Here is a 21,155-nt window from a genome sequence, read left to right as displayed (position 1 = left end):
CAATATAATTGGCCTAATTAACTTTGGTATTATTAAACACGGCGTATTTATTATAACATCTCCAAATCGCAACGGTACTAGAACCAACCTAGATATTCTCTGACTTTTGTGTCCTATCGCTACTTTAATCTGTATAGTCGTTACAGGCATAATAGGATAAATTGTTTGATCATTTAAATAATTTTCATAAAACTCTTGAGAAACGCACGTGATTTGACTTCCGGTATCTATTAAACAGTGAACTTCCGTGTTATCTATCTGTGCTTTGGCTTCCGGTAATAACGGTAAAGTGCTACCCTTTTCTACTTCCTCATAATCTCTGTCTTCGAAAATGTTGTTGAACCCACTAATTTCCCTGCTTGTTTTCTCTTCGTTCACTTTCAATTGATTCCATTCATCCGTTATTTGTTGTAAAGAATTGACACATACTTCCACATCTATTTCCGCTTCCGTTCTCGTTTCTTCCGCTCCATCTTTTCGTCTTCTCACATTCCTTTCTGCTTTTATTGGGGCAATCATACCTTGTTCATTTTTTCCCAGTCCTTTCATTGGATTCCACCCCCATTTCATCATAATCTTCAATGCAGTGTTGTGTTTTGGTGCCGGCGTCCCTCTCCCTGTGTGAGTCGTATTCATGAGGGCTAATGAATCAACCCTCGGCCGTTTCCCGAATTGTTTGCGATGACTAGCTCCTTGCCGCTCGTAGTTATTGTAGAACCTCCCTTTGAAGATGTCGTAGTTTCGGCACACTTGCTGCAGCTAGCGCCTCCTTCCACACTCTCTATTGCGTGAATTCTCTTCTTTATAGCGTGGTAACGGTCACGGTATTTGTCCTTCTTGGCGAACTCCTCCCCACTCCTTTTCTTTGTATTCCGTTCTTCCGGTGTGCAAACCATTGTATCTAGTTTTCGAAGAAACTCAGCAGCGACAATCTCATCTCCTGACTGCCCTGAAAACCATAGCGATTGAACTTCTTTAGGGTAATGTCTCATAATTTCGTCAACTACGCTTAACGGTGCTTCTGTGATTTTTAATGCTTTCGCTAAATCCCAATAATTCGCGAAATGAGTGAGCATGGAAGGAGGCGCTAGCTGCAGCAAGTGTGCCGAAACTACGACATCTTCAAAGGGAGGTTCTACAATAACTACGAGCGGCAAGGAGCTAGTCATCGCAAACAATTCGGGAAACGGCCGAGGGTTGATTCATTAGCCCTCATGAATACGACTCACACAGGGAGAGGGACGCCGGCACCAAAACACAACACTGCATTGAAGATTATGATGAAATGGGGGTGGAATCCAATGAAAGGACTGGGAAAAAATGAACAAGGTATGATTGCCCCAATAAAAGCAGAAAGGAATGTGAGAAGACGAAAAGATGGAGCGGAAGAAACGAGAACGGAAGCGGAAATAGATGTGGAAGTATGTGTCAATTCTTTACAACAAATAACGGATGAATGGAATCAATTGAAAGTGAACGAAGAGAAAACAAGCAGGGAAATTAGTGGGTTCAACAACATTTTCGAAGACAGAGATTATGAGGAAGTAGAAAAGGGTAGCACTTTACCGTTATTACCGGAAGCCAAAGCACAGATAGATAACACGGAAGTTCACTGTTTAATAGATACCGGAAGTCAAATCACGTGCGTTTCTCAAGAGTTTTATGAAAATTATTTAAATGATCAAACAATTTATCCTATTATGCCTGTAACGACTATACAGATTAAAGTAGCGATAGGACACAAAAGTCAGAGAATATCTAGGTTGGTTCTAGTACCGTTGCGATTTGGAGATGTTATAATAAATACGCCGTGTTTAATAATACCAAAGTTAATTAGGCCAATTATATTGGGTATCAACTGGTTAGACGAATATACAGCTGAATTTAAATGTGGAGAAAACAGAAAGTTAAAAATAAAAACAGGAAATGGGAAGAAGGAAATAGAGTTAGTAAATTCAACCGTAATTCATAGGAAACCTAAACAGGAGGTTAGAAATCAAAATTTCACAAGTGGAAAAATAATTAGTATTGAATTAAACCCTGAAATAAATAATACGGCGTGCCTCGAGCGTAGAATAACGACCTTTGTGTCCGAGTTAAATTTAGATTCAAAAGGAAAAGAAGGGTTAGAAAAGATTTTAATTAAACATAAGAATGTATTTATAGACAAACCGGGTCTAACTACTTTGTACACTCACGAAATAAGAATGACGGACGAGACGCCTTTCGTTAAGCGATCCTACCCAGTACCATTTGCTTACAGAGATAAGATTGATGAAAAAATTAGAGAATTGGAGTCATTAGGAATCATCAGTAGAGAGGCCACGCAGTTTTCTAGTCCTCTAACATTTACCTTGAAAAAAGATGGGACGGTTAGGATACTCTTAGATGCTAGATTCTTAAACACCAGAATGCAGGCGGAAGTAGAAAAACCACCATTAACTTCAGAAATTATACAGCGTTTTCATGGTGTAAAATTCATAACCACAATAGATCTAAATTCAGCTTACTTTCAAATACCTATCAGTCCAGAAAGTCGCAAGTATACTGGGTTTGTATACAATGGAAAATCTTACGTATACAAGGTATTACCGCAGGGGTTAAAAACATCAGTAGGGAGTTTTTCAAGAGGAATCGACAAAATTCTAGGACCAGGGGTGAGGGAATTCTGCGCTAATTACTTAGATGATTTAATAATATATACGTGTGGTAGTCAAGAAGATCATTTTGAACATGTAAACGCAGTGCTTGAGAGGTTAAAGGAAGCAAACATGACTTGTAAACTCGAAAAATGTAAATTTTTATTCACAGAAGTACGTATGTTAGGACATATTATAACGCCTTTGGGAGTTCAAATGGATCCGGAAAAGATTGACGCCATAAAAAATTTTCCGGTACCCAAGAAAATAAAACAAGTTAGAGCCTTTCTTGGACTTTGTAATTATTACCGTAGATTCGCGAATAAATATGGGGAAACAACACGGGTTTTGTGCGATTTACTTCAGAAAAATAGAACCTGGCGATGGGGTGACTCAGAACAGCGCGCATTTGAGAGGGTGAAAACATTATTTTTAGAGACAGTTATTTTACATCATCATGACCCAAATAGTACTTATTATTTACAGACAGATAGTTCGGGGTTCGCCATAGGAGGAGAATTATATCAGTTGGATGAGGAAGGGAATCACCACGTTATTGGATTTATTAGCAAAGCTTTAAGAGGACCGGAGTTGAAATGGACCACGTCAGAACAAGAGTTATGGGCGATAATATATGCTTTACATAAATTTGAGACATATTTAAGAGGAGTACACTTAATAATTAGAACGGATCATCAAGCATTGACATTTTTAAAGAGCTGGAAGATGTACAGTGGCCGACTAACACGGTGGATTTTGTATTTAAATCAATTTAACTTCACTGTAGAGTACGTCAAAGGGAAGGAAAATATAGGGCCTGATATTTTATCTCGTTATTCTTGTGATGCAAAAAATGTACAGGAGGAGAAAAACAGCGGTAATGGATTCAACTCACTCTATCTCAAAAGAACCAAGGGATACCACACAAAACATAAATAACTAGGTTTCTAAACCGAGAAACAAAAACCCAACACAACGTTCGGTGAAGCCTTTTTATACTGAACCGTCACGTGAAATGAGTACGTTCAAGGTCGTACGTCACGTAGACAAACTAGGATGTACACACTTGAAGGGGTGTGTAATAAAGAAAAGACGGCAGGGAGGACCTTCCTACCCCGGATATATATATAACCAAAGCCTTATGGAAAAGTTACCTACGGGACTTAAGGAAAATGTATCGTAGAAAGAAGAGAAGGAAAAGTTTGAAGTAGAAAGGGCATATCATTACAAAGTAGAATTGGACTTTGTCATGAATACTAAATTAAAAATATTATAGGTTTTAAAATATTTACCAGAAAAAACTTCCAAACGAATTTAGTGATCCGTATATTACATTCAAGAAATATTAATGAACTAAAAACGAAAATAAAATACGAAATGAAAAAGTTTTTTTGTTTTAAACCACTTTATTTTGTAATAAACGTCGACCGGTTTCGGTTGATCTCAACCTTCTTCAGGACAATAAGTATATAAACTAAATTACAGTACAGAGAAATATTATGAGGTAAACAAAAAACAGAATGAGAGAGCATTTGTGAGAAGGAGTGGAGGTGGAGGAAGCATCAGAGACGGGTAGGTAGAGGGGTAAGGGAAGGGTGGGGGTTACATAGGGAGAAAGGGAACAACTTTAAAATCGGATGCTGGTTAGTTCTAACTGTTTGTTTAAAATAGGGCAATTATTTTATTTTTATTTGATTTTGCTATTTCTACTGCTTCTAAATTATTAAGGCGTATTCCGATTTTATTTTTATGTATAATTTTGAATCCTGTATTTTTATCAGAAGTATTGTTAGTATTAATTAAGCGTTCGGAAAATTCTGAATAACCAGTACTTGTTAAACACCTGACGTGTTCTTTAACTCTAATATTTATGTTACATTTATTGTCCTGAAGAAGGTTGAGATCAACCGAAACCGGTCGACGTATATAATAAAATAAAGTGGTTTAAAACAAAAAAAAACATTTTGTATAATGTGAAGCAACAAAGTCTTTGCTTTCTTCGATAATGAAAATAAAATAAATAATGGTTATATAATAAACAATTCATTTTGCAGAGGGGATAAGAACAACAATTAGTCAAGTAACATATTCTTGTAGAATATCTAACTACTGGGGTAAGACGAATGACTCTGAGTGTGGGAACTGGGAAGATTATGGAAGCTTGCATTGTTGTGCAACATGATAAATTGAAAGACATTTTATCTCACTCGTATAGTTAAATTGACATTTACAAACTCAATAGTTCACTATAAAAAAATACCTGGTAAGCTGAAAGAAATGAGTTGAATTGAAAAATTACAGACAAAAAAGGTTCGGCAAAATAACACCAAAACTCATCGTTTGCGACTGAGAGATTTTTAAATAATAACTGTGGTTGAGGTTTGTTGCCGAGATTAGAATAGTAGGCAAAGATATTTTACAAAAAGTTTCTAGTTTGCTTTATTCCGATAAAAAAAACAAATCCGCTACATTGAAGGGAATGCACACTGGACAGTACAGTTCACAAGCCACCAGGTGATAAGGAAACTTGACAAGGAGAGAACAAAGCAAAAATACAAAACATACTAACATGGTGCTACTGGGACACAAGAGGTTTCCCTCAGGGACCTAGGACAACTTCGAAGTTTCTGTGCATAAGGCAAGTTTAAGGAGGGTAAGATGTGAAGTCGAATCTTGAAGAAACACATGTAGAATTGCTGAAACACGCAGAAGTTCTCCAATACAAGATTGAGTCATAACACTTACTACAAGGACAATTATCCTACACAGCTATTAAAAAATATTGGACAGGCGTATAGCAAGTCCTTTGACTATTAATTAACGACAAAGAGATTGCAGATGCATGATGGTTTTTATATAGATAGAACAAAAACAGCATTTTTACACATGTCGCTTCGTATGTGTTTCAAAGATTAAACATTTTCAGTCGAGGAGAAAAAATCAGATAACCAAATTTATTCCAAATATTAAATTTTTCAGGTTTATTATAATACCGACCAAATTAAGCCATCAAAGCAAATCGTAGGGTGCAAAAATTTATTATGTGCTAAAAGTCCCATTAATATTAAATCACAAACCCATTTTCGAACGTCAGCTATTTTGAGGTACAATAGAACTTTGACTACTTTTTGAAGGCTTTTCCATATAAATTCGATTTACTAAAAATTTCACTGAAATAGACCATCTAAATTTAATGGCTGTATAACTATCAATTATCTCTATATTTACTATATTCTGAAGTCAGATAATTTTAAATCATTTTAGTAAAATACCAACGCGAATGCTTCACTCAGCATACTGAACCACGACAGTCGGTGAACAAACAAACGTTCAGTAATAATAAAAATCATTTTAAACACTCGACTGCGTGTGACAGAATTTCCGTTTGATAATACCTTTGAAACTCAAAATGGATGTCACATGACATAACCATTCAACATAATCCGAACTTAATTAACAGTAGATGTTTTGATATCAAATTGTAAAATTTTTTTTAGGTGACCGAAGCATTAAGTTAATTATATAAAAAATAGCCCTTTTTCAAGCACTTAACACTAACTTGCCACATAATTAATGTTTTATATTTATATATATATATATATACTCGTATAACACTTGGAAAACAGGTATATGATTGATGAATAAATTATTGAATTTATCATAAAAAATACTTTTCTGGTTTATCCCTTTTACATTTTCATCATTACGAAGTGGTATGTAATTAATCAATAAGAATTTTATTATCTGCTTTGGAATTTATGTTTTTTAGAAATTCTTTATAGAAAAGTAAAAAGTATATATTTAAAAATTCTAATGTGTCAGCTTGTAAATCTAGTTTAATGAGCTCTACAACTAGAATTTGCTTTGAATTTAAGTGTCTTGTTCAAAATTGGTATCAGTTGTGTGAAGAATAATTATTCAGAAAAGCGATAAAGCAGGTACCTACCTAAAAAAAATATGTTAATAGACAAATATTTTAATATGGCGTTATTTTTTAATTAAAGATTATAATATTCAATTGTTTTTTTACGGATCTTTTTCAGTACATTATTATAATGAAAATTCGTACCGCGAACCGCGCGCCGCGCAATTATTCTTATAGTTGGTGATAAGAATAGTTGTTTTTAATGCAGTTGACAGGGTTTTTTTAAAGTTAAATTTATCTACTTTACTGAGAATATTTGTAAATTATTTTCGAGTAAATTTTTATTTTTTTCACTGGTCTGCGCTTGTTTAATAATAATGTTGATGTGTGTAAGCTTTTTTTTAAATCGCTTTTACGTGTTGATTTCTTAGTATTGTAGCCATTACTTATATATTTGAGGTTGAAAGTTAATTAATAAGATAATTTTTTTTGTGTAAAACGCTTGTTGAAAATTTAATAATGGTTTTGCTGTACTGAAGAATGACATGTAAAGCATTAATTTATAGACTTCAATGGGTTATAAATTTGGAGTAATATAATATTTATTTGTATGAATCACCGTTCCAGGATGAGAAATCCATCATCATTAAATCAAAATTCGGTGAGCGGCGCGAAGGAGTAAAATACGCTGTAGTTCCCCGCGTCGTCGCGCAACGTCTCAGAAATATTATTACACGTATAAAAATATGGCCTCTTTGAACGACTGTTTCGAAACGGAAAATCCACCAACATATAATCGAGAATTTACGGGGCAAAAGAGCACAGAGCTTTTCCGGGGGGCTGTGGGTGGCGGGGTGGTTGGGTGGAAACGGAAACCGTAGGTCGGGAGCACTCGGGTACGGCGGAAGCAGCCGAGCCTGCCCGAGCCTGCTCGCTAGCGCCAGTCTTCGTCCGGCGGCCGTTCGGGACACTACTCCCCGCAGTGTCGAGTCTTCGTCGCTTTCCCCACGAACAAACCCACCTAGCGCTAACTCCGCTCTGCTCAAAGCTCAGGCGTAAATTTGACTTTGCGAACTTATTAATGTTAACCTCGTTCGGTGAATTAATTATGAGAGTGCCTCACGACCGGTTGTCGTGTTCAGTTTTTCAGTGGTGTTGATGCCTCAAGCTTTCAAATCATTCGGGGTACAAACATTATTATTCGAAAAGGATTTTAAACTATAAAGATGTTCAGTTCGTTAATTTTTTTAGCTGTGATGCCAAAAATAAGTGATTTAAAATACATGTAAGCTGATTCAAGTTGATTTAAAAAGGTGAGGTTCTCCAATCAGCTTTTTCACAAAATAAGTTGTAATATATTTATCTTAGGTAAATTAGACAAATAAATCAATTGATTGAAACAAATACCTTCTCACTTCATAAAACAAGGGCATTGTCTTCCACTGTTAAAAAATTATATTGCGTAGTTATTTGATGAATCAACGCATTATTACTATAAATACTCACATATGTAATAAAAAAATTAAATTTGTTTCCTATTTCGTATATAAAAACCATTAACTACAAACATTTTATGTTTATAAATAGATCCATTTCATTGCATAGTCTTTATAAAAATGTCTTCACGTATGATGGTACATATATATTATTGTAGGTATCATATCGACCTTTGATATTACGAAAAGGGTCTCTACCTCCTGACAAGTTAACCCTAGCACCTTTACGATGACCCTACAATCTAATTACACCCGAACTGTCAGATCCTCTTTATTTGAAAGGTACACCATTTAAATCTCTTCTTATTTTATGGAAAGTAATCAATCAATTAAATGAAATCAAAAATAATACATTACGAAACGTCTAACCGTCTCGGTATATCGAACATAAACTTATATAAAGGCGTATTTTTAGTTGCGGGATTCATTTACACAGTTAAAATATTAGTGCTTTATAATCACCTCCATTAGAAAAAATATTTTAAATAATCTCTTCCCGAAGGAATGCGTCTATTTTCAATTACTTCAAAGAGCGCAATTTTATTACTTAGTGTAAATCCAAGAAATCCACCGCGATTTTCCTCTTAGAATCTTTTTTTAACGTACTGGCTTAAAAATTTATTTTGAAAATAAATGCTTAATAGATACTTAACGTCCTCATGCAAAGTTTCAATCGGAATTTATGGAAGTTTGTTCATATTATATCTGTCAAAATTCCATATTATATCTGTCAATAAGAATACAAGAAGTCAAAAAGTTTCGATATGCTAATAAATATTTGGAAATGAGAATGTTCATTCAACAAAACCGGGTCATAAAGGTGATTTTTACTTTTTTTAAAGCACTGTAGGTAGGACAAAACCTTATTAGAATGTATCTGTTGAATAAATAAGAAAAATAAATCGGAATACTATATGTTCCTGAGGAATGATAAACATTTCTAGGTAAACGAAGATAGATTATTATTTTATGAGATATGCCAAAAAGTTATATTTTCCTGGACTCAGGAACCCGCTACCGGGTACTTTCGGAATTTCGGATCCATTTTAACCGTCAACCCACGTTTTGATAGCTGAAAGATATTTGCATAATTTAACATTCGGAAAATCTGGACCTTTTTTAGCCGAAGATCTTTCAATTTTGTGATATTATATAAAATGGAAAGGAATATTATGTATATAAAACCTATACTTCTGGAAATATTTGCGGAAGTTGGCTTATTGATTAATTATAAGGATACAAAGTAATATGCAGCACCTGGAAACATTGTTTCACTATAAAAATTCAATATACTCGTAAATTGGTAATGTAATGTACTTAAAAAAAATTAGCAACGATACAGCAACATAATATAACCAGCACCCACAAATAAAATAAGTCATGCAAATTTATAACATTTGATGGGGCGTATGCCAGAATTGTTCAATTTATTTTATAGGCGAATTTTAAATTTAATATATTTTTTTAAGAAATATAAAAATTCACGTTTTACGAACCAGTGTTGTGATGGAGGATTTAGCCAGCCGAGGAATTGAACATGCGACGTCTGGGTGGGATCCAAACGCGAAGCTTAATCAGATACTGACCGGTCACTAATAAATATACGTAGTTTTTTTCTCCACAAAGAAGGTCCCGAGGAAAAATATACCTCATGCCTATATCTTTGGGGATGCTGTATGTTGGGTCTTTTTGAGGTGAGTAATTTTTGAGGAGTGAACATGACAGGAATAAAACACAGAAACTAACCACGATTTGTTGAACACAAGAACGGATTGAAGACACAATAATTAAATAAATGGCACAAATGTGAACAGTCTACAAATGTTGGGAGTGCGATTGGCACGTTTTCCGACTATGCACCAGTGCCGAAGGGATCAATAGCACTATTATCAATACTGGTGAAACAAGGATAGCATTCCTGCCTGATGATTTGATTGACGTTTGTCAAGATATGGGAATCTATCGCTAGTACCGCTTAAAATATAAATACGATCTAAATATCATGTTTGTTATGATAACCTCATGATAGTACTAACTACTAAGATAGTGGGTTCAAAATCTAGCGAAGTTTCAACATATTATTTTTCAGATATGATTTGAAATTTTCACTGTCCATAATATGATCGTGATGATTTTTTGGGTTTTATGCCGTGTTGAGCTTCCTCCATTTTTAGTAAACGTTTCAGACAGCGTTGCAGTGTTCGTCATCAGGGCAGAGGTGTCTTTTAACCTGATGTATGTCTGAATACCGCAATGCAGCATCAACCCAAAAATTAATCATGATTGAATTACTTTTCATCTAAGTGTACTTTTTCGATACATAGAAATTAAACACATTTAATATCACCATTCCCTTCATTGCAGTACACTGTCAATATCGCCTTGGTGAGAGTCTTTATTCGACTTCAAAGTTGTTTGTTTCCCATATTTTATCAGTCCTACTTCAAAATCGTTCACTTTCACTTTTCGTCATTCAAACTCTTTAAATCACATTAAAATAACAATTGCCACTTTTATCGATACGCTTGATCTCTCAACGAAAGAAAAATAACATACAAACTAAATTAATTAAGGGATGACTCTTTGCCATAAATAGACTCGTTTGACTATAATGATTTCAACCACCCCAGCGCTCGAATTTATACATCCATTAACCGGAACGCTTACTTAGCGGCTATAAATTTTAGAGCCTTTTTACATTTTCTATTTAGCTGACTAAAATCACCAAACGGAACCGAATGGCCTATGGGTTTCACGAACCGGAGCAGCGCTCCAGTTTGTTCCGGCTGAATTCGATCACTGAGTTTAATTCAAAAACTCAATTTAACTCCTCAGTCTAATGTGTTCGGTTTTACGAACAAACTGCTGGTAGCCTCATAATCTATGTGTTCGCTTTTTTGAAAAACTCATATGGTCTCATAGAAATCGTTGTGTCTCCCTTACCCTCATAGTTAGAAATATGAAATAAATTGTGTTAAAAAGACAAAATACCAAGCTTTACATTCAAAACATAAAAGTTAACAACAGAAAAAACAAAATATACCTTTCGATCAAACCAAAGGTTCCGACCGAAATTTGAATAAATTTTATGAAATTTAGTAATTTTTTTACTAATTATTTTTACATTAAATGACAAAAAAGTGAAGTGGCTGTAATGTTTAAAATACATTAGTATATAAATCTATGTTTTTTTGCCATCAGTAATTTTAGTTCAGTGGTAAGATGAAAAGACTTAAGGCGAGCCATTTTAAAATCTTTTTGATGTTTACATTCTAAATGTTTATTTAAAATAATAAAATTTAAAAGTGTATTTCATCACCTTTCAAAATCAGTTTTTAGTTTTCGGATACTATCAGAAATATTCTATTTATTTTGATTTTAATAAGAAATGGAAATACAAAACTTCTTCGAATTTCTGACAGCTTCTTTAGGAAATATAACGGTCAATATATCAGAGGCTTGAAGAGCCAATAAAAATTCAGTATAATGAAAAATAAATAAATAAATAAATATAATATATACATATTTTATCGGGATGTTCTATATTAGCACCGTCCGAGTATACATTTAGGCACAATCAAGTTTTAAAAATAATTCACCAAAATTTGGTAATTAAACATAACTTGATTGACTGCCGTAATGTAGTACCATATTATGAATACGAACCAAATTCATTTTTAGAAAACGAATTTTATAAAATATATTATGATAAAACTATACTAACAGACCGAGCGATTAGTCATAATAGACCCGATATAGTTTTACATGACAAAATTAAAAAAATAACTTATATCATTGATGTTGCTATTCCAAATTCCTGTAATATTCAAAAATCTGTTAGTGAAAAAATAAGAAAATACACAGATTTAGGAAATGAAATAAAAAGAATTTGGCATTCTCAGACTATAAAAATATTACCATTCGTTATTTCGGCTACTGGCATTATACCTAGCTCTCTAATTAAAAATTTAGGCGTATTAGATCTATCAAAAAATTTATATATAAAGATGCAAAAGTCGGTCATTTTGAATACATGTAGGATAACAAAAGATTTTTTAAATATTTATGTTGAGGGATCAGTAGGATTTATAGGCCCTGTTAGAAGTTCTACCGAGCCGAACCCTCTGATATGAAAATATCTGGAGACGGTGAATTTTTTTTCCCATTTGATATCTGGTGATTTGACGTGTTGTTGTTCTTGTATTGTTTTGTATTTATTTTACTTATATAATGCACTTACATAGTGTTGATTGACTAGCTGATCATTTGTGGAAAAGTGAGTGGAAGGGTTAAGTTTTTCCTTTGGGGAAGACTTAACCCGGACAACTAAATCGGAAGTAAAAAAAAAAGACTACGTGGGTGATCAAATATTTTTTTCTTTAGCTTTGCGATGGATATTTCTTTTTAATTTTTATTCAAATAGCGGAATAAAAGGCAAACATCTATAAATTTTTTACTTGCTCGACCTTGTGAAGAGTTTAATACCAGCACATTTTTTCCGTGTCGTAAAAAGTATAGCTTTGTTATTTTAATATCCTTATTCGATAATAATAGTAAAAAAAAACCTATAAAAAACAAGTCAGCCCCTGTGGACCCGTTCCCAGTAATAATATTCAGTTAAGTGAAGGCTCTCTACTCATTGAAAAAAGAACAGTAAAAAATATTAGTATAAATTTGGCCCCGTGCGAAGCCATATAACTCATGTAGTGAACAGTGAAGGCGCAGTAACACGTACGCCGTGTGAGAGGCTGTGTCAGTACACGTTGGCTCGGGTGCTGCTTGTTACTAGGGTAGCGCGGGCGTCTGGATGCCGGGATATGCCGGGATATTTTTTAGATTATTTGTTTTATTTAACTTTTTAATTCAGCAGGACTAGGAGGATAATTCAATCCCAGTCTACGATGTTTCATGATATTTGTTTCGTCATTATCGATTCATAAGATTCATCTTATCTTTATTGTCTTTCCGGACATCCCCGATTTCTTCTTACAATTCCTTTGCGCATTACATGCTGTTTGAATCATTAGATTTCTAAAGTGTTTTTACATTATTTAACCCGTTGACTTCATCATATCTTGTTCTATCCCGGCTACATATAATTTTAACTACAACTATTACATTATAAATATACTCTTTAATGTAATAGTTGTATTTATATCTTTATATATATATATTGTATAGCATGTAGTTGTATATATATATATATATCTACAACTATTACATTAAAATAACAGTGACACAAAAAAAATAATAATAGGTATGTACCTAATGATAAAATTAAATTAAAGCGTTATATGCAGCTGGGATAGTACGAGATATGATGAAGTCAACGGGTTAAATAATGTAAAAATACTTTAGAGATTTGATGAATCAAAAAACATGTAATGCGCAAAGGAATTGAAATAAGAAGTCGGGGATGTCCGGAAAGACAATGAAGATAAGGTGAATCGATAATGACGTATGTAAATATGCCAAACCTAAGGATTATTTATCATTCCATGGTCTCTGTCAAAAACACCTGAAATACATGTATAGCAACATAACCCTAGACTGTTTTTAATCCCTTTGTTTGAAAATTTCTCGGTGATATTGAAAAAATCAGGTTAAATATTAACAAGAAAATACCTAAAATACTAGAATTATGTGAAAAATTAAATACAAAATTCAAAAGGATAGGTTCAAAATATACCAGGCACGGCAAGATTATTAAAAGGTGCCTACTTGAATATTCTATGTAAGAAATAAAACATAATAAATCACTTTAGCTATATTAATTAATCACTTTAGTTTGGTAAATTTCTAGCAAGGCGACACTAGTAATTTATAATTTATAACTGTTTACATATAACTGAGCTCAGCGTGTTTTTGATTTAGTTTTGTATAAGTATTATTTTCTAATTTACGTAAAATCGTGCAAGGGACATAAGGGTCAGATACAACAGCCATAAGTTTTTTTTTTAAACTGCGACTCTTTCCCGGAGTGGAGACGAGTAGAAGCTAGTTGGGAGAGAAGGAGAAGCGAGGACGGGGAGAGAAGAGATATATAGGAGAGAGGAGAGTTTGGTTTGGTATGCGCGAAGGGCTCACGGCGGGTTAAGCCATGCGGTCGTATGGCGTACAGAGGGGCTTAAAATGTGGCTTAAATCACAACCCCTCGGAGGAATAACTGAATACTGGCCGCTATACGGCCTCCGCCTCGCTTCGGTTTACTCCACACTCCGAGGTCTCCAAATGGCCCCATTCATTAGCCCAGACGTTTTAATAACACACAATAAAAATATTTAAACACTTAATCGTGCCCAATATATTATTAGTATTGTTGTCGGTCGGGATATTTGGATGAAGCTGAAGTAGATAGGGACATAAGCGGGTAATTATTTGTTTTTATTTATTGACGATCTAACTTGAATCCGCTTAGCAGCGTAGGAATTTTAGGCATTTTCTAGAAAAAAAAAACAGATTCGTTCAGGCACAACTCTCAAAATGTGCGTGAGTATTTACTTGGATAGTAGGAATTAGTCGAGTTCCGAGTCTAATCTTGACGACCGCCCGTATTATTATTTCATCCCGAAAGTAGAACGATTTCACCTATTCTAAAGGGCGAACCTCGGGATGTCCGAATGGAGGCCGCTTGTTGGTTTAGGATAGAATTTAATCACTTTCATGAAACAAACGTGCCTTTTTTCTACGCATAAAAAAAACCTAATTGAAAATTTTCTTTACGACCCATTTTTCTAGCGGCTTATTCTATTACGACTGCCAAATTCCAACTTGTATTTTTACATTACCCGCTTACCGACCGCCAGTAGGTTTAAAAAGGAAAGGAGCCTTTCCTCAAAATGTACCCATTCTCTCCGCCCTTAATGAAAGCAATAAAGCGCTGAGATCTTTTGTAAACCGCCGGCGGCTTTTTTGTTCTGCGAACTTTTTTTGCGGTTTTCGCATGAAAGTTATCATCAAAGGTTAAAAAAATCCTTTTTCATTAGGAGCATAATAAAACTTTCCGCGAATGTTCTCTATGGACGATTCTGAAGCACAAAAATAGCCGTAAATTTGAATTAGCACACTTTTCCACGCCGGCTGATTTATCCCCGAACTATGAGCTTCCCAAAGTGCAGCTTGAGGATTGTTTTCTTTTTGCGCCCTATTTTATGTCAGAAAACTTTTGGAGTTGAGGCATTTTTCTTCTGGTATCACAAAACTAGCCAACATACTTCATGTCATGCTTTTCTGCTCTGGATTAACAAACTAAAGGCCAGTTGTTTCACAAAACTTAAAATTTTATCAATAAAAAGTTCTGTGAAAGTTCCATTCAACTTCTGTTTTTATCCATTATGGGCCAGTTGTTTCAAAGAAATTAAAAAATACTTTCAAAGCACTTAATAACTAACTTTCATATTTGATGAATTATCCAAGCTCTGTGAAAGAATAATTGGTCCTACCCTTTTATGGAATATGAACTAAGGAATGATTCCAGTCCAAATATTGTTTTCATCATACATCTCAGTCCATACCGATTCATTTTATTCCTTTGTAGTGTAAACAGTACAAATTATTATATTAATAAATACAATAATTTATTGATGAAATATCTAAAAACTAAAAATTACCAACAATATGTTTTCTCTCGTAGGTTTGTTCATGAAAACACTTTAATGTGTAACATTTTGGACACTTACTAAAAAAACTAATATTATATTAACTGTGAATAAAAATAATGTTAAAAACCTAAAACATAACTTAAATAATATATGGTGAAACAAACAATTTTTTAATAAAAAGTGACTGTTTAGTTGAAGTGATTTGAGACAAGTAGTAGTGACGTCAGAATGAAGCAGCAGATCACGTGATGGAGAAATTAAGGAGAGACTCCTCCCAGAACTGTGGGAGGAAATACTTCCAAATTCCACATACCTCGTGCCACATTCCCGTGTGGGCCATTGCCGTGTACTTCCTGTTCTGCTCAGGTAAGACCAATTATTCACAAATACCCTACATACATCGGACCTTGTACTACATATTTAAGGATCATTTAAATTTTGAAAACTTTATTTCATGGATGACTGTTTATGAACTGAAACACCTTTATAACTTTTTCCGCTTTTGTTAATGACCATACAGACTTCGCATTTTTTAACTAATTCTATGGCATCTAAGCCAGGATCAGGAATGAGCGTCATTGGCTTTGTACCATATTGCACATTTATAAATTGTACCAGCTCGAAGATGCCTGTCTAAAGGTGAAAAGGTTCAGGTGATTAACAAAAACGTGGAAGATAGTGATAAAGGTGTTTAATCTATAAAAAAAGTATAGTATTTACAGTTGTTTTTTTATTAAGTGACGAATTTTGTATCAATGACCTATAAATTACAGTTTTTTTTATATTTGATCTTTTGTTGATGAAGGTATTTTTTTACTGCATAATATTTTTTTATATGGTATGCTCACATTGGCTTTTATAAGCATATGACATACAATAAAATTTAGTGCAACGGTAATCACAGAGTAAAATTTGCTGTTTAAATTATATATAACCCATGCAGAACAATAATATTATGTTAAAAACTGTATTCTGTGCAGTTGCAATAATATACATGTATTATGGAATATATAATAAAATTATCAATCGTAGGGACAATTTTTTCACAAGTGTCATTTAATAATTTGGTTGATTCAGGTATATCGAACAATTCATCAAATTTTAAAGTTGATTTTCAAGTTTTGCGAAGTTTCTATTCAAGTTTTATTATTGTATCTTTATTGGCCAGTTGCTTCACAAAACTGAAATCACAACAGAACATGAATAGAACCTTCACAAAAATTGAAAATCAACTTTGAAATGTGACAAATTGTTCAAAATTTTGTGAAACAACCCATCCTGAGAATTTTTTATTTTGAATGGTTTGTCTTTCACCAATCAAAGAGTGGTAGACTTCAACGAGAATTGATATTTGAATGGTTTTTTCTGATTGTTTTTTAATCGGAATACTTTTTGTTGGGAATAAATTTAGATTTTCTAGATGTTACTCTTTCGCAAGTAATTTATTTATTTTGAATTTCACGCCCAGCTGGGGTTTCACATGTTTATTTTTTGAACACAAAATTGACTAAATGAGCATAACATCACAAAAATAAAATACTAACACAACAATGCAAGATGGAAAAAATAGTGGATTACGAATAGTGCAATAAATAAGTCAAAGCAGAGCTTGACAGTTTGTTTAATTAGATATGTTTTTCTGCTTATCTATATAATTTCTAATAAAACCTGTTTATATTTAATGATTGATGCGTTAAACATGTCAACGACATCCTTACAATCACCACCCAAATCCTGTTTTCGGCGAAGGAAATATACAATTTAATATACAACGAAAATAATAATGTATACTACATTATACTGTAATAAATTGGCTGGAATTAGATTAATAGGTACCATGTAGGTACCCAATTCGTAGAACCGTTAATGTAACAATATTTTTCTCTTCATATATAATCTTAGTGCTATTTTTTATTTTTATTATTTTGTTAAATTATAAACCTCAACCCAGGCTTGTCCTAGTGAGGTAAAAATTTCCAACGTAAAAAAGATACAACGTAAATAAACAATAAATAAATTGTGATTCCGTATTGGAGTTTCGGCCTAAATATTGCTTCGATGTTGGTTTGCGAGGTTTATGTAAAGATATCATGTTTAATAATTCAGGTCTGTTAATTATAGAATTTCCGCTTTTATATGAATTAGTTGAGTAATTAGTACCACTTTACCCTTAGTATCACTCAGGGCCACTTCCCCTCAAATCTTAAACAAGGTATCGTTATTCCTATACATAAAACAGGAAACAAGACTAATATAAATAATTACCGACCAATAACCCTACTAACAAGCCTATCAAAAGTATTTGAAAAAGTCATCAACTCACAGCTGGTAAGATTCCTCGTGAGCCATAAACTGATCTCAGAAAATCAATACGGGTTTCAAGAAAACAAGAGCACCTCGGACGCTATTGCCGCTGTCACAGATTTCATTGTAAAACACCTTGACAAAAGGAAAAAATGTATTTCAATCTTCTTAGATCTTTCCAAAGCCTTTGATACAATATCACACAGTAAATTAATAAACAAACTTGAACAAATCGGTATTACGGGAAACGAACTTAACTTTTTTAAAAGTTACCTTAATGAGCGCAAGCAACAAGTTAAAATAAATAACATACTTAGCAACACTTGTTCATCTAACTACGGTATACCACAAGGTAGTATATTAGGTCCGTCTTTGTTCCTGTTGTATATTAACGACTTATGCAACATTAATATTCAGGGGAAAATCGTTAGTTTTGCCGATGACACCGTCTTACTGTTTGAAGCTGACACTTGGCTAGCTGTCTACAAAAAAGCTGAAACGGACATAAGCATGGTAAAAAAATGGTTGGATATAAACACGCTCACACTGAACACAGAGAAAACTAAATATGTCACACCTAGTATTAATATTACTGGTCAACCTCCTGATGATGCCTCCATCAGAATACACTCGTGTTTGAATTCCGATGAATGTTGTCAGTGCCCCTACATTGAGCGCTCTACTCAGATGAAGTACCTCGGCCTCACCATTGATCCATATCTCAAATGGAACCTTCATACCCAAATAATTGCAAACAAAATTAGAAAAACCATGCACTTTTTTAGAATCATACGAAACTTTCTCGGCTTTCAAGACCTGAAAATGATTTATTTTGCAGTCTGCCAATCTATTATTGAGTATGGTATCATAGCATGGGGAGGCGGCACTTCATTTGCACTAGACCCAATCATAAAGGCTCAGAAAATAATTTTAAAAATAATTCTAAGGCTACCTATAATTACAGACTCAAATCTAATTTTTAATATTATGAATGTATTCGATGTTCGGCAGCTATATGCAAAAACTATCTTAACTCATCTATACTCAAATATAAATAATTACTACATAAAAAGTTCAAATACACGATGTACTCGAAGCAATAATAAAATCTTATTACAAATTCCGAAAACACATACTACGTTTGGTCAACGAAATTTTAAATACTTTGCGACAAGACTCTACAACATTCTTCCAGACAGCATAAAACAATGTGATTCACAAAAAAATTTCAAAGATAATGTAAAAATTTGGATTAAAAATAAGAATAGGGCCTTTACCGGTGCATTCACCCAAATTTGCAGTTATTGAAGTCACCACATTACCACCACATTATTGAGCGAATACTTCTTAATACAAGTATAGGTATGTTCAATGGTATTAGGAACTAACACAAATAATTCTGCCTCAACACAGGCTAGCCTAGTGAGGCGGTATTTGAGAAACCACAACTGTGCTTTTATTGTCTATTTACCTTCAAAATATTATGTTTGTATAAATAGTTCTTAATTTTTGTTAAATTTATAACCTTATATATAAAAGTTACAAATTAATGTACACCTTAACATATATGCATAGTTGTAATGTGTAAACTTTCCTAAATAAAGATATTATTATTATATTAATTAATTATTCTATTTTTGGATACTTTTTATGAATTTAATTGACACATTAGAAAATCATAACTGACATATTCCCTGTAATATCCTTTCTGAAGTTAGTAAATCCTAAGAATTTAATGCAATCAAAATACTGGTTTTCGTTCTGTAATATCAGACATGAACCTTTTAATTTTAATATTTGATCGAATCCATCAAATATTCTTCAAGCGTCTAGATAAAGAAATTTTATTATGATTTTATATACGACGTGTTGATATTATTATTCAAATATATTCACGGTATCTACGGTCATATCACAATATATGTTTGTCAAAACAAAAGGTTCCTGACTAATTTCGCCAGGGATCAATGAAAATCCGCACGTGCGGGTTTCGTTTGACGGCCTCAATGATAATTTATTGCTCTGGTACTGATCAAATAATTATTAATTGTTTTATGGCCGGCAGTTTGACACGAGAATTTATGTTTTAACCTTTTGTGGTCCTTCAAACTCAGTGCCTCCGATATTGATTGAAAAAATCCCACTCAGAGTGTGTTCACATTAATCTATTCAAGCCGCCAAATCCTGAAATCATTTCATTCAACATTGTTTGTAAACCCATAGAAAATTTAAATTATTTTTTTTATTTTTTAAGATAAAAGAAATATACATATTTCACTTTCTTAACATAAAAATACACATTAAAATTTTTTAAATTATATTGTATTCTTTCAGCAGTACATTACTCACTAACCTTAAGAGCATACAGTTTTTTTTTTAATATATTCAATCCATTTACTGTTGTTAAGCCTTCAAGAAAGATATTTTGTCTCGTTTAGTGTTCATGTACTTGTGATGTTTTCATAAATGTTGTATTCGTGCGTATTAATCAATTTTGGATTTTGTGGATTAATTAATTCATTTCAAATATATCTATCTTAATATGGACTATTTACGTAAGGATACATCAGATACACCCTTGAGGTGATTTTGTACAAAAACGGCACTATATAAATCATCAAAATATTATTATTTATTATTATTAGAAACATATTTCTCCGTTTTGAGATATATATATAAATGATACTTTTTGCTTGTCATCTTATATATTAAGCAATTCATTAAAAGTTATCACCAAAATATAATATGATAGAAAATTATCTGCTGACATATTGAAGACACTGACATATTATACTGCTGATATTGAAGAATTATCGTCATTCACCAAAACTAATATATAATTTTGAAAAAAAAAACAAATTATTTATCTCCGCGGGATTTTCTTTTGTTAGTGGACAATGTAATGGGTGAATGTTTTTTATCGGGTCGACCGCGGAATAAAAATAATATCTGATTCTCCTATTAAACGGATGTTTGTTTGTATTTTTGTATAGCCCAAACAATAAATAGGTACATGCAGAAACCGACTCTGCGGCCAAGCTGAAAACTTGGCCGGATTAGAAAAATAATTAGTTAAAAGCTCTCATAAATATGAATATCGATCCAGGTACGAGATTGGCTTACAAAATAAGGTTAACTGAAAAACATGGTTTTTTAAAAAGGTTAAGTAATTGTATTATATTAAAAGTATCGAACGCCACGCCGCGATTAAACCTTTATTATTTGCGTACCTAATTTAAAATTATGAAAA

The 21,155-nt window shown here is 33.1% G+C and overlaps 1 protein-coding gene across 1 annotated transcript in view; it reads left to right on the top strand.

The window, feature by feature from the left end:
- The first annotated feature begins 7,475 nt into the window (after window positions 1-7,475).
- The window catches only part of LOC149424867 (zwei Ig domain protein zig-8-like), a 155,772-nt gene continuing 142,092 nt past the window's right edge, over window positions 7,476-21,155 (top strand). Inside the window, exons 1-2 of the mRNA XM_089650836.1 lie at window positions 7,476-7,817; window positions 15,634-15,967. Of these exons, the coding sequence (XP_089506962.1) occupies window positions 15,850-15,967 (118 nt within the window). The 5' untranslated portion in view covers window positions 7,476-7,817; window positions 15,634-15,849. The remainder of the gene's footprint in view (window positions 7,818-15,633; window positions 15,968-21,155) is intronic.

This window comes from Hesperophylax consimilis, chromosome 3 (genome assembly GCF_061612785.1).
Source record: "Hesperophylax consimilis isolate HC1 chromosome 3, BYU_Hcon_1.0, whole genome shotgun sequence".
In the NCBI taxonomy this organism is placed as follows: Eukaryota; Metazoa; Arthropoda; class Insecta; order Trichoptera; family Limnephilidae; genus Hesperophylax; species Hesperophylax consimilis.
The sequence above is the reverse complement of the archived record's forward strand: the minus strand, read 5'-3'. Positions and strand labels throughout refer to the sequence as shown.